At 58.0% G+C, this 11,503-nt stretch overlaps 1 protein-coding gene across 1 annotated transcript; it reads left to right on the top strand.

Annotated features, from left to right (window-relative positions):
- Positions 1-5,935: 5,935 nt before the first annotated feature.
- On the top strand, positions 5,936-11,004 carry ASB6 (ankyrin repeat and SOCS box containing 6). The gene is made up of 7 exons (XM_021551410.2): positions 5,936-5,959; positions 6,802-6,977; positions 7,399-7,580; positions 7,923-8,029; positions 8,333-8,441; positions 8,923-9,009; positions 9,180-11,004. Exons 2-7 carry the CDS (start codon positions 6,865-6,867, stop codon positions 9,857-9,859), a joined length of 1,278 nt encoding a protein of 425 aa, XP_021407085.2. The 5' UTR covers positions 5,936-5,959; positions 6,802-6,864; the 3' UTR covers positions 9,860-11,004.
- Positions 11,005-11,503: the final 499 nt, after the last annotated feature.

Genomic DNA, 11,503 nt, shown 5'->3' with positions numbered 1-11,503 from the left:
CTGCCCCCCTGCCCGGGAGCGAGCCCCGCCGGCAGCCAAGCCGCGGAAAGGGGGGCAGAGAGGGGAGCAGAGAGGGGGGCAGAGCCGCTTCCCCCCCTCCTTCGCTCCTCCGCTTATCCCATCCGCATCACACCCCCCAGCCCTGTTTTAAGTGCTTCTATCAACAAGTGTAAGTGGCTGCGCTCCGTGGGGAGGGATGGGGTGGGCTGGGAGAGGGGCTGGAGGGAGAGGTGACCCGCAGGTTAGCGGGGGACACGGCCCCCCTCCACCTCCAACCACCCCCCTCCTCCGGTCCCCATCAACCCCGGAGCAAGGTCACCTCTCCTGGGAAAAGCCTGGCTCTCTCGCCTTAATGAGATAATTACGTCCTGCACCACAGTTAAAAACTCATAGGCTGCTTCCCTTGGGGTTAGAAAGAAACCTCCCTAATGAAAACCAGCCACCGGGAATAAGGAGTTTTTCCTCTTTAAAATGATATGTATTTCTATATAAATATAGATACATGCGCACAGATATGCGGGGAGGAGGCGGTGGGAGGGAGGAAGGGAGAGGGGCAGCCCCGGCGCTGGTTGCTGGTGTCCGGAGAGCTCTGGCCTCGGGGCGATGAGCACAAATCGAAGAGGTTAAACAATTTTTCCTTCCCTTCGATTCCAGCCGCTCTCCTGCCCCGCTGCTGCGGGGACATTTGGACGGGGCTGCGCTGGGCTCCACGCGAAACCAAGCGAGCTCGGCCGGCTCTGAGCTCATAAACATCCCTGCTCCAGCACGGCCGAGGGAGGCAAACCCCTGGCTGAGTTATTTTAACATTTGCCGAAAGCTTTTCTTGCGCTCCCTTCCCCTCCAGTCGGAGGCGTGCAGATTTTTAAGGCAGCCAGCGCTGCCAGATCTGATCTTCCTGACGGGGAAGCGGCTTCCCAGAGCTCTCCAGCTTGGAAGGGGTGCAGCTGAAGGCAGATTTTGGCTCTTTCCAGCTCTGCGGGGGGCTCCTCCAGTGTGCAAACAATCCAGCCCAGCCTCCCTTCCCCCTCTTTTTTGGGGGGGGTTCCGTTTATGGGTTCTGCCGGTCCGATTCGCTGTCCCCAGGGGCGTTTTGGGAGCCAGCTCCGGTGTCCGGTTCTGTCCCCTCGGGCTGATGTCACCCTGCCTCTGCTCCTGCTTCCCCGCGGGATGCTCCAAAGATGGGAACTGTGGTGCTGCCCAGCCCGGCTGGACGTGTCCCCTGTCCCCCCGTGCCAGGGCAGCGCTGTGCGCGGCGCTTCTGCGCTCCGAGAGTGTTTTGGAGCGCGAATCAATGGCCAGCAGCCCTCCTGGCTGCTCCGTGCTCACGGGGAGAGGGTGGCTGCATCCCCCCGGGGACCACCAGGCTCTGGGGGACCCAGCACAGCCTCGTGACACCCTTCCCTCACTCCATCCTGCTTTTTGCCACCGTGGGACAGACCCCACCCAGGATGGAGACGACCCCGTGTCCAGGAGAAACCGCTCGAGGGTCAGCCCCGACCCTTCAGCAATGGGCACTGGTTGGCTGCTGAGGGGGGCAGGGCAGTGGGGACCCCCATCCTTGGGATGCCCCAGCACCCCCCTCTTGTCTCCAGAGCTGGGAACATCCTGCTGGGATTATTTTGGGGGTGGCTGGTCTTGGCGCATGGAGGGGCGAGGGCAGGAGCGGGGGATGGAGCAGCCCCACCCCCGTTTATAACCCTCTTCCTCCTCCTTGTTTAGGGCCAGACCTTATTCTTGAACTGTCTGGCTTTTCCAGGGGAGACAGCTCCCCCTCAGTCCTTGGCATTAAATAATTAAATGGAGGGAATAATCGTCGGTGAAACCCCCTTGGGTTCGCACTTCCTCGGGCCCTGTGATTGCTGATATTTTTTTGGTTGAAATATGACCTTTTTTATGATCAAAGGGGATCAGAGTTCCAAAGGAAAGTTTAAAAAAAAAAAAAAAAAAAAAAGGGAAAAAAAAAGAGGGCCAGCATTTTCTTTTTTCCCCCAGTCTTAGTGGTCTGGTAAAGTTTCTTTAGACATGCAAAGATTTACACACCTTTCTGCAGGGTGCCTTAAATTACCCTCCAACTCTTTACACATTTCCATGAACAGAGCAAGAACAGTAAGTCATTGAGAAATTAACTGGCCTTTCAATAATATCCCCTGTCGGCCTTTCAGAAGGAGAATGTCTAATGACTTTTTTGAAGTAGAGGTCAGGGTTTGCTTTTTTTAAATAAAACAATCTGTATTAATGCAATTTCCTTTTTAGCTGTAGGATTTGCCCTTTTTTTTTTTTTTTTTTTTCCTCAGCATCGTTTTTTTAACACCACCAGCCACACGAGGCATCCCAAGCAAGACCTGGTTGCTTGAGACACACACTCCTGGTGTTCCCTAACCTGCTTGTGCAAGCTCTTATCATTTAATTTTTTGGTAAAAATTGTGTTTTAAACTGGACTTCGAAGCTGGCAAGGTGACTCAGCTTTGGGTGGTGCAGAGACGGAGCTGAGCAGGTTTGCTTTACCTGACACCAGCACCTGGGTTTTGCTGAGCTGGGTGTGAGCTCTGAGTCCAGCTTTGCTGGGCCAGAACTGCTGGGTGATGAAGCAGAGGCACTGAGCTGGAAGAGCTGTGCTGGGCCCCTCAGAGCTGTGCTGGGCTGTGCTGGGCTGTGCTGGGCTGTGCTGGGCTGTGCTGGGCTGTGCTGGGCTCCTCAGGGTGAGGATCTGTCTGTCCAGAGCCTGCCAGGTTTGCAGCCCTTGGCATGGATGTGTTTCTCTTTGCCAGTCCTTCATCTTCCTCTCGAAAGAAAAAGATTGAAAATATAATATTTGTTTGGTAATCTCAGTTTGTGTTTCCTTGGGGTTTCCTGGTATTTCTCTCACGCTGCACTAACACCTTGTGCTTCCGTGTTGCTCGGCACGGCACAGATTTGGATGTGCTCTGCCAGCCCCAGCCCCTCCTCACCCCAAAACCGTGGACAGGGGCAGTGCAGCCTCCTTGGAGCACTGCCTGGGATGGTGCTGCTCCTTGTGGTACCCAGGAGTTCCCTCCTAACATTCCCAAAATCTCGCCCTGTGGATGTTCTGGTGCAGAGAGCTGGGCTGGCTCGCCCACAGCTGAAGGATTTTCTGACCGTGGAGTTGCACCTCTGCTGCCTGGAGGATGCTTGGGGTAAGGAGTGGGAAAGAGGAGGGTGTGGGGGATGGCGGGGGCCTGGCAGTGCCTGGCCAGGACCAGGAAAGGGCTCTGGGGTGTGTGCCCGGCCCGTGTGCTGCCCAGGCTGGGGATCAGAGCACCCCCTCCGCCCCCGGGGCATCAGGCAGGGGCCAGGGCAGTGCCACCCGCAGGGGTGACAGCCAGGAGTAGCTGCTGGGGGAGTCCCCCGTGCCCAGCCCTGCCCTTCCCAGCAGGAATGGTGTTTCTGGATTTACTGAGCAGCTCCTCTTTCTCCCTCCATCTCTGCCAGACCCCAAAAGTACAGCATGCCCTGCGCTGGCTCCTCTCCCCTGCAGCCCTCACAGCTCCCCCATTGCCTCCTAGCTCCCTGTCTCTGTGGTTGGTGGCATTATAAAACACTCCAGCAAGCCCCTTGCTGAAGATTTTTCTCCCAGCTTTCTCATTCCCTCTCTTTCTGCCTCTCTTCTGCTCTTTCTTTCTCTCCCTCTCTTTCTTTCCCTGCCAGGAATCCCAGTCAGTCCCAGATGAACCAATACTCCGTGGCTCTGCTATTTCCCTTTTATTCCCCCCCTCCTTCAACAGCGAGATGGGAAAAGAGTGAACTAAAAAAAAAAAAAAAAAAAAAAAAAAAAAAAAAAAAAAGAGAAAGAAAGAAAGAAAAAAATCAAAGCGGCACATATTGGATCCAGATGTGCTTACAGCCCTTTCCAGCAATTTAATTAAATTCCCCCAGACAGCCAGGAGGATTTCTTAATGATCAAATTTCCCTGGCTTTCCTCCTAAAATGCCCCTCTTTCTTCGGCTGGCTGTTGCTGTGTCTCCCTGATGGATGGCCAACTCGCATTCTTCCGAGTCCGCCCCGCCAAGGCCGTGGGGAGGAAGGGGCAGAGCCTGGTGCTGTTCTCCCAGCCAGGCACTAAACACCCGCCCAAGCACGGCCAGAACGGCCCTGCCAGCAGAATCTCTGCTCCCAGGAAATGTGGGGCTGGGGAATCTCCCTGCGCTGTGTCCCGTGGTGTGGCCGTGGCAGGGAGGACTCCCACGTGCGTGGGCTCGCTGTGCTGCTGGCAAGGGAAGGGCTCAGCCCGTGGCTCTCCTGGATTGTCACCTCCCAGGGCTGCTTTGGAGCCAGGTTTGGTCCCACACTGTGTCCCCAAAAGCTCCTTTCAAATTGGGGGAAAAGCCTCTGTGGGGCTCCTAAAAATGCACATTGGGGCAGCTCGGTGTCCCCTCTCATCCTCAGGGACAGCATGGCTGGGGGCAGAGGTGGCACTGGGGTGACCCTGCCTTGGCAGCCCTCCTTTCCCAGCAACAGCAGGAAAGGAGAAGCGATTTCTGCCCAAAGTGCCCACCAGTGCCACACAGACAGGGATGGGGTTTGTGTCCCGTGCTGCCACTGGAATTGTGGAGGGTCCAGGGTTTTCTTGGATTGTGGCTTTTTGGGCTTTACTGGGAACAGAGGGCCCAGGGTGTGGCTTTACCTGGGACTGGAATGAGGGTCTCAGCTGCCCAGCCCACCCCAGATGGGGTCCCCCCAGCCAGGCTGCTCTGGTTTGAAGCCAGCTGAACCCCCCTATGCAGAGGGACAAATCCCCCCCGTCCCTCACTCTCCCTTCTGCTTTCCCCCTCTGCTCCCTGCCTGGGCTGGATGGGGTTATTTCCACCCCTACTCAGGCAAACACGGGGATGACACCCCAAAACCCCACCCAGGGGGGCTGCTGGGCTGCAGGAGGGGTGCAGGATCGAGGTGCCACTGCACAGCACCAAATCCTGGTGGCACCGGGGCCACCCTGCGAAGAGCCCTGTCCTGAAGGTGGGCACGGGGTCCAGGGGCTGCAAGCACTGGGGACCTCCAGCCTGGCACCCCACTTTGTGTGAGGAAAGGAAGGGTGGGAAACAGGGGGGACCGTGACAGCATGTCAGAAAAATGCCCAGCCGGGGCGGCCTCCTCGCCCCTTCTGCCCCGAGGCCACGGCTGCCTGCTGGAATCTGGAAGCGCTCCACCGGAATAAAATAAATACGTAAATAGGAAACCCAAGGCGGCTTCAGTTATTGCCGCTCTCCAGAGCTCCCCGCGCTGGCGGATTCCGCCAGAATAATAATAAAAATAATGATGATTATGATAATAGTACCAATAAATCCTGGGCTAATGCTCCCCCTGGTAGCTCTTTCAGCAGGGGAGGGTCCAGGCGCTGCGGGCAGCGGCACCGGAGCCACCCCGAGCCCCGGGGGGGCGGCAGCCACTGGGTGCCACCTCCCAGCAAAGCCAGCCCGGCCTGGGTGGGTCCTCCAGAGGGACGGGGGACATCGGGGAAAACGGGGACACCCGGGATGGGGGGACACCCGGGACGGGGGAGGACACCGAGGAAGGGGATAGGCGGGGCGTGACACCCGTGAGAGAGGGGACGCCCCGGGAGGGACAGAAGGGAGGAAAGGGGAGGACAGAGGGGGGGAAAAGGGGGGGAAATGGGGGGAAAAGGGGGGGACAGAGGGGGGGAAAGGGGGGGACAGAGGGGGGACCCCGGGGGATGCCCCCGTCCCCCCCATCCCGCGCGCGGCCGCGTGCTGCCCCCTGCTGGCCGCGCCCGCCACGGCCACGCCCCGTGCGAGGCCACGCCCACTGAAGCCACGCCCTTTAAAGCCACGCCCATGCGCAATGCCGCTCGACGAGGCAGCGCCTTGAGCGAGGCCACGCCCCCAATGGCCACGCCCCCAGCCAGGCCCCGCCCCCGGGTCCCGTTCCCGTTCCGGTTCCGGTTCCGGTTCCGGTTCCGGTTCCGGTGGCGGTGCCCGGGCAGGTGAGGGGCGGCCGGGCCGCGGGGAGCCGTGCGGGGAGGGCGCTGCCGGGGCCTCCCTTCCCTCCCGCCCTGCTCGGCGGGGGTTGCATTGCAATTCGTGGGTGTTTATCTGTGAAAAAGAACCGGGCTTTATGGACTCGTTTGTTTTTTTTTTTTTTCCCCCCCCCCCCGCTATAGCCTGATCTGCCTCCTCAGGGAAAGGTGTGATGGTGTGTTTAATGCACCTAAAAATATTTGTATGTCAGGAGTGGTGCATACCCTTATTTATTTATTTATTTACACGTACGTGCTGATAATAACAAAAATATTCCCGCTTTGGAGTATTGTAAAACGAGCAGAAAAATTAGTGTTGTTTTTTACTAACTTATTTTAATTGGGCTGTTACAGCTCGGTAAAGAGCGATAAGGGAATTAAGATGTGTGGTTTTTGTGCAGGGTCTCGTGTTCCTCCTGCTGGGGTCTGGGGGCTCCTGCCCATCCCTTGCCATGGGCTGCCCGGGGATTTTGGGGCTTCCTGGGCTTGAACCCCAGGAGGGATCTGCGGGGTGGGCGGTCCCTGGGGTGGCTCCAGCCCCTCTCCCAAAAAGCCAGGCAGGGCTTTGCTGGTTGCAGACCCCTCGGAGCACCCCCAGGCTGGCTCCTGGCACAGGGGCTTTGTGCCCGTCCTGGCTCCGCCTGGGCGTTCCCGTGCCGTGCCCAGATAACTGCAGAGCGCAGGAGATCATTTGGAGACACCAGATCGCTGTGTGGGAGGAGATCCCTGCGCTGCCTTTATATGTAAGGAGGGGGAGGCTGTGTTTTCTTCTATGCTCAAACCTGCTGAAAGCCTCGTTTGTTTGGAAGGAGGGAGAAGCCCCTTGGAGGACAGCGGTGCCGTGCTGGAGGCCCCGGGCGGGGCAGATCACGATGCCTTTCCTGCACGGCTTCCGCAGGATCGTCCTGGAGTACCAGCCCCTGGTGGATGAGCTCCTGGGGCTGCTGGCCACACCTGACACGGAAGGGCAGAGCTCCCTGGAGAGGTAAGAGCGGGGGGCTGAACACCCCAGGGTGTTTCTGGGGGATGGTTGGAGCTCAGGGAGGTGGCCAAGGTTGGACAGCGTTGGCTTGGACAGCCTCCAGTCCTGGCGAGCAGCTCATCCCACAGACCTTCATTTTGCTGCTGTTCTTTGGGAACAGGGAGGTGCAGCAAGGCAAACACAGGAGCTGTGGGGGCTCCCCAGGAACAGCCCTTTCTGCCTGACCCCTGGCAACAAAGCCTAAACTGGGGCTCAGCTCAGCCCTGAGGCTGCTGTGTAACCCCACAACCAGCGGGTCAGAGACCCACTGGGTATGGGACCAGAGGGAAGACCAGGGATTTTCCTTCTTCCCTGCTGCCACTTTGACCCTTGCACACCTGAGCTGTGTTCACTGAGTAACTGCTGGGTTTTTGTGTGTCTCAAGCCCTGCCTGCCTGGACAGTGACAGGAGCCAGCTCTCAGCTGTGAGAAGAGTCCTGGAGAGGGAGATCCACTCCCCATTTTATCAGGAAGGTGTGAGCTATGCCCTGCTGAAGGTCACTGAGCTGGGGCTTGTCCCAGCTGCAGAAATCCTCCTGGAATTTGGTGCTGACCTCAGCTTTGAAGGTGAGGCTGGTGGGAAGGAGGCTGGGCCAGGAGGAACCGGCAGATGAGAAGCTGCCCTGGCAGGTGGGGATAGCTGGGGCACAAACAGGGGGTGCTGCCAGCTCAGACACTCCTGCTCCTTGCTGGAGTAGTGTGGATGTGCCTTGTGTGTACCCAGGAGCACCAGGGGGGCTTTTGGCAGGATGGAGCCACTGGAGCAGCAGGACCTGGGGTGCCTGTGCCTGTTTTCTCAGGCATCACTGTGCTCCCAGGGCCCTCCCCAGCTGTCCCCTTCCACTCCTGGCAGGCACTGGGGCCGTTTTGGGGAAGCCCTTTGTTTTCTTTGACTGTTTTTGTCCTCAGACCCAGTCACCTACTACACCCCGCTGCACATGGCGGTGCTGCGCAACCAGCCGGACGTGGTGGAGCTCCTGGTGCGCCACGGCGCCGACATCAACCGCAGGGACCGGGTACGGCCTCGCTGCCTGGGCACAGCCAGGCCTCAGCTGCTCTGCTGTGTGGGGACAGCCCTCCTGCTTCCCTCCTGCTTGTGCTGCTTCCCCTTGGCACATCCCTGTGCCCACTGTCCGTGGTGCTGTGCCTGAAGGTCATGTTGGCTTTGGCTGAGCCCCTGCCTTGGAGCGATGTGTGGGAGGAGGCTGGAGAGATAAACTTACTGTGGCCAAGATAAAACCCCAACAGCAACTCCCTGCTGACACTCACAGACTTCAACATCTGCCAGTGTGTTTTAACTGTTTTTAACTGTTTTGCAGATCCATGAGAGCAGTCCCCTGGACCTGGCCAGCGAGGAGCCCGAGCGGTTGCCGTGCCTGCGGCGGCTGCTGCAGCTGGGGGCCGACGTCAACGCCGCCGACAAGAACGGTCCGTGCGCCCCGCCCGGCTCCCCCAGCTGAGGGTGGGCTGGGGCAGGGCACAGGGCTGGGCCATTTGCTGCTGTGCCTGCTCCCTGCTTACAGTCGGGTGTGGGAGCTGGGAGGAAGCTGGCAGAACCTCCCTGCACTCGATATTTTCTCCTGGTGTGCTGGCTGTATGAAAAGGGCTGAACCTAGCTCTGTGCAGTCCACGGGAGGTGGGGTGGGGCTGTTCCTCTGTTGTCCTAGAGCACTTGCTCTAAAACTCACTCTTCCATGGCACATAGACCCACTGAGGCTTCCATCAGCCCTGCACGTGTGGTCTTTGACTGTCCCCACAGCTGGGCACCATCATGGGGACAGTGGAAGCCTCTGCCAGAAGACTGGTTGTCACTCCCTATGTTTGGCTGTCTGGTGGGTGGGGCGGGTTGTTTTCCTTCCTGCCTTTTGGGGTGTCACCCTGTCATCTGTGACTGATTGCTCCATTGCAGGGAAGACAGCACTGCTGCATGCCCTGGCCAGCAGTGACAGTGGCCAGATCCACAACACTGACAGCATCCGTCTCCTGCTGGAAGGAGGTAAAGAAAACCTTCTTCCCTTTCTGGGCTGGCTGATTCTTTGTGCAGCGCCAGGCACTGCTCTCCTGACTCCTTTATGGAGTCAGAGAAAAGCCCAGGGGTGCTGGAGTTGGTGCTGGCCTGGCCTCACACTCTGCAGTGTCAGTTATGTTCTCTGTCCCATCCTGCAGGCGCAGATGTCAGGGCTGCCACCAAAGATGGTGACACTGTCTTCACCTATGTCATCTACCTGCTGGGAGAGATGGCGTACAGCTACACCGAGGAGGAGGCCGAGGACATCGAGCGCTTCTGCTTCCGTGTCACACAGCTGCTGCTGGCCCACGGTGCCAACCCCAGCGAGTGCCCAGCCTCGGAGTCCCTCACACACTTCTGCTTAAAAAGCTTCAAAGACTACTTCCCCCTGCTGCGGTTCTTGCTGGAGTCAGGCGCTGCCTACAACTGCTCCCTCCATGGTCCCTCGTGCTGGTCCGGCTTCCACATCGCCTTTGAGCACCTCTGCTGGCACCTCAGTCGCTTTGATGATGAAACCTATTCCTCAGACCTCATGCAGAAGGGTCAGACTCTGCTGGAACTCATGATGGCCAGTTCACAAGCCATCCAGCTGCCCAGCAATTTTGAGGTCAACACCAGCAGCTGTAGGTTCCATGGGGAGAAGGTCCAGACTCTGTTCTGCTCTCTGAAGCAGCTGGAGCGCTCACCACAGGCACTGAAACACCTGTGCAGGGTGTTCATCCGGCAGCGCCTGAAACCGTGGCCAGTGGATGACAAAATCAAGGCTCTGCCTCTCCCAGACCGGCTGAAGTGGTACCTCCTCATCGACCACGCTGCTGCTGGGCACGAGGACCTGTGAGCCTGCCAGTACCTCTCTGTCTGCTCCCTCCACAGTCCTGCTGTGCCTACAGCCACCATCTCTGCTCTGGGAGAGTTTTCTCTGCAGCAAGAGGTGCTGTCCACGGAGCCCCTCTCTGTGGCATTCTGGGGGTGTTTTCTTGGGCACAACGTCACACCTGTGTTTGTGAAGGTCTCGTTGCTCTGGGGCATGTCGTGGGGAGGCAAGCAGAGCTCCTGGGCATGGGGGAGCTGGATACTGGGGCTGGTTTGGAGGGAGATAAGCATAGGCCTGGGGTCAGGATCAGTGGGTTGGAGGTTGTGACTGGACAGGCAGTCTGTCCTCTCTCCCAGCCCTGCCATGGGTGAGTGATGCAGTGCCTTAGATGTCCAGTGGAGTTAGGAGATGCCTCAGGGTGCTGGGAGAAGGAAGAGGTGTTCTGGCTTTCCTGCCTCTGGTCCTGGTGGTGGAAGCAGGTCTAGCATCACCCTGTGGGTGTGGATGCCTTCCTTGCTCAATGTGCACTTCTGACACCGGGGATGGGAGCAAAGGGAAGTGGGGCTGGCAACAGTGCCTGAGTGCTCCATGCCCTCTGAGTTTCTGCACCCCATCCTGGCATAGAGGAATATCCACCAAGGACATGTGAGAGTTATTTGGCTCCAAAACACACACAATGTTTCCTAACATCATGGTGTGTCCTTGTGCAAGGATGAGGAATGGGCAGTCAGCAGCTGTGTGCCTTGTGTCTCCCCATTCCATGGCTCTTTCCCTTGGTGACCACTCCAGGATCTTATTCTCCAGTGCCTCCTTCCCAGAAGGAATTGCTGCACCTGGAGGGCTCATTTTCCAGCCTTGCCACAGCTGCCTGGCTCCCCTTTCTAGGCACCTGCTTCCTCGTGACGTGCCAAAGGCTGGCCACAGAGCTGAGCCCCACACAGTTTTGCTGGTTTGTACTGTTTTTCATGGGGTACAGATGCAGAAGATGAAAAATCTGTTCTGGTTAAAGACAGTTTGTACCAGGTGGATCTGGGATTCACTGGCATTTGAAACTGGAACTGTGTGTGCTGATGAACTGGTGCTTAAAAAAATCCAGTTATGTGATCAAATTCTGCCCTGGTGTCTGGAATGGGAACTGAACAATTAAACGAGGCCTTCTATAATAACAACAGGGGCTTGTTTTTCCTTAGGAGAGGTGGGGTGAAGGACAGGAATGGGGGGATGGCTGGAGGGTTGAGCTGCAGCCAACTCTGCACCTGGGCTCACCCCTGGCATGCTGCTGTGCCAGTGTTGGCCGCCTTGGGTCAGTGCCAGACTTGGGTAAATGAAGGGAATATGGCCAAAGAGAGGATGGGAGTGCTCAAAGCCAGGTGATGGTGTGGGGTGCTGGGGGAGTGCAGCAATGGAGCTGGAGGTGACAGCCTGGGTGGGTCTGGGAGCAGCTCAGACCACACCAGTGCACTGCCGGGGTTGCAAGGCTTTGTCTGGGACATGCCCATCCCTGCAGGAGGATGTGGGGACCCAGGGTCACACACACCTCCCTTTTCACTGCTCATGTAGGAGTCCTGTTCAGGGGTTTAAAGGTGAGGCCCCCTCAAAGCCCCAGAACCTGGTGTTGCCTCCCCACACTACCACAGAGGAACAGCTGAGGTTTCTCCTCTGCCTTAC

The sequence above is a fragment of the Lonchura striata genome, chromosome 22, assembly GCF_046129695.1.
Source record: "Lonchura striata isolate bLonStr1 chromosome 22, bLonStr1.mat, whole genome shotgun sequence".
Lineage (NCBI taxonomy): Eukaryota > Metazoa > Chordata > Aves > Passeriformes > Estrildidae > Lonchura > Lonchura striata.
Note: the sequence above shows the minus strand (reverse complement) of the source record. Positions and strands in the feature narration are given on the sequence as shown.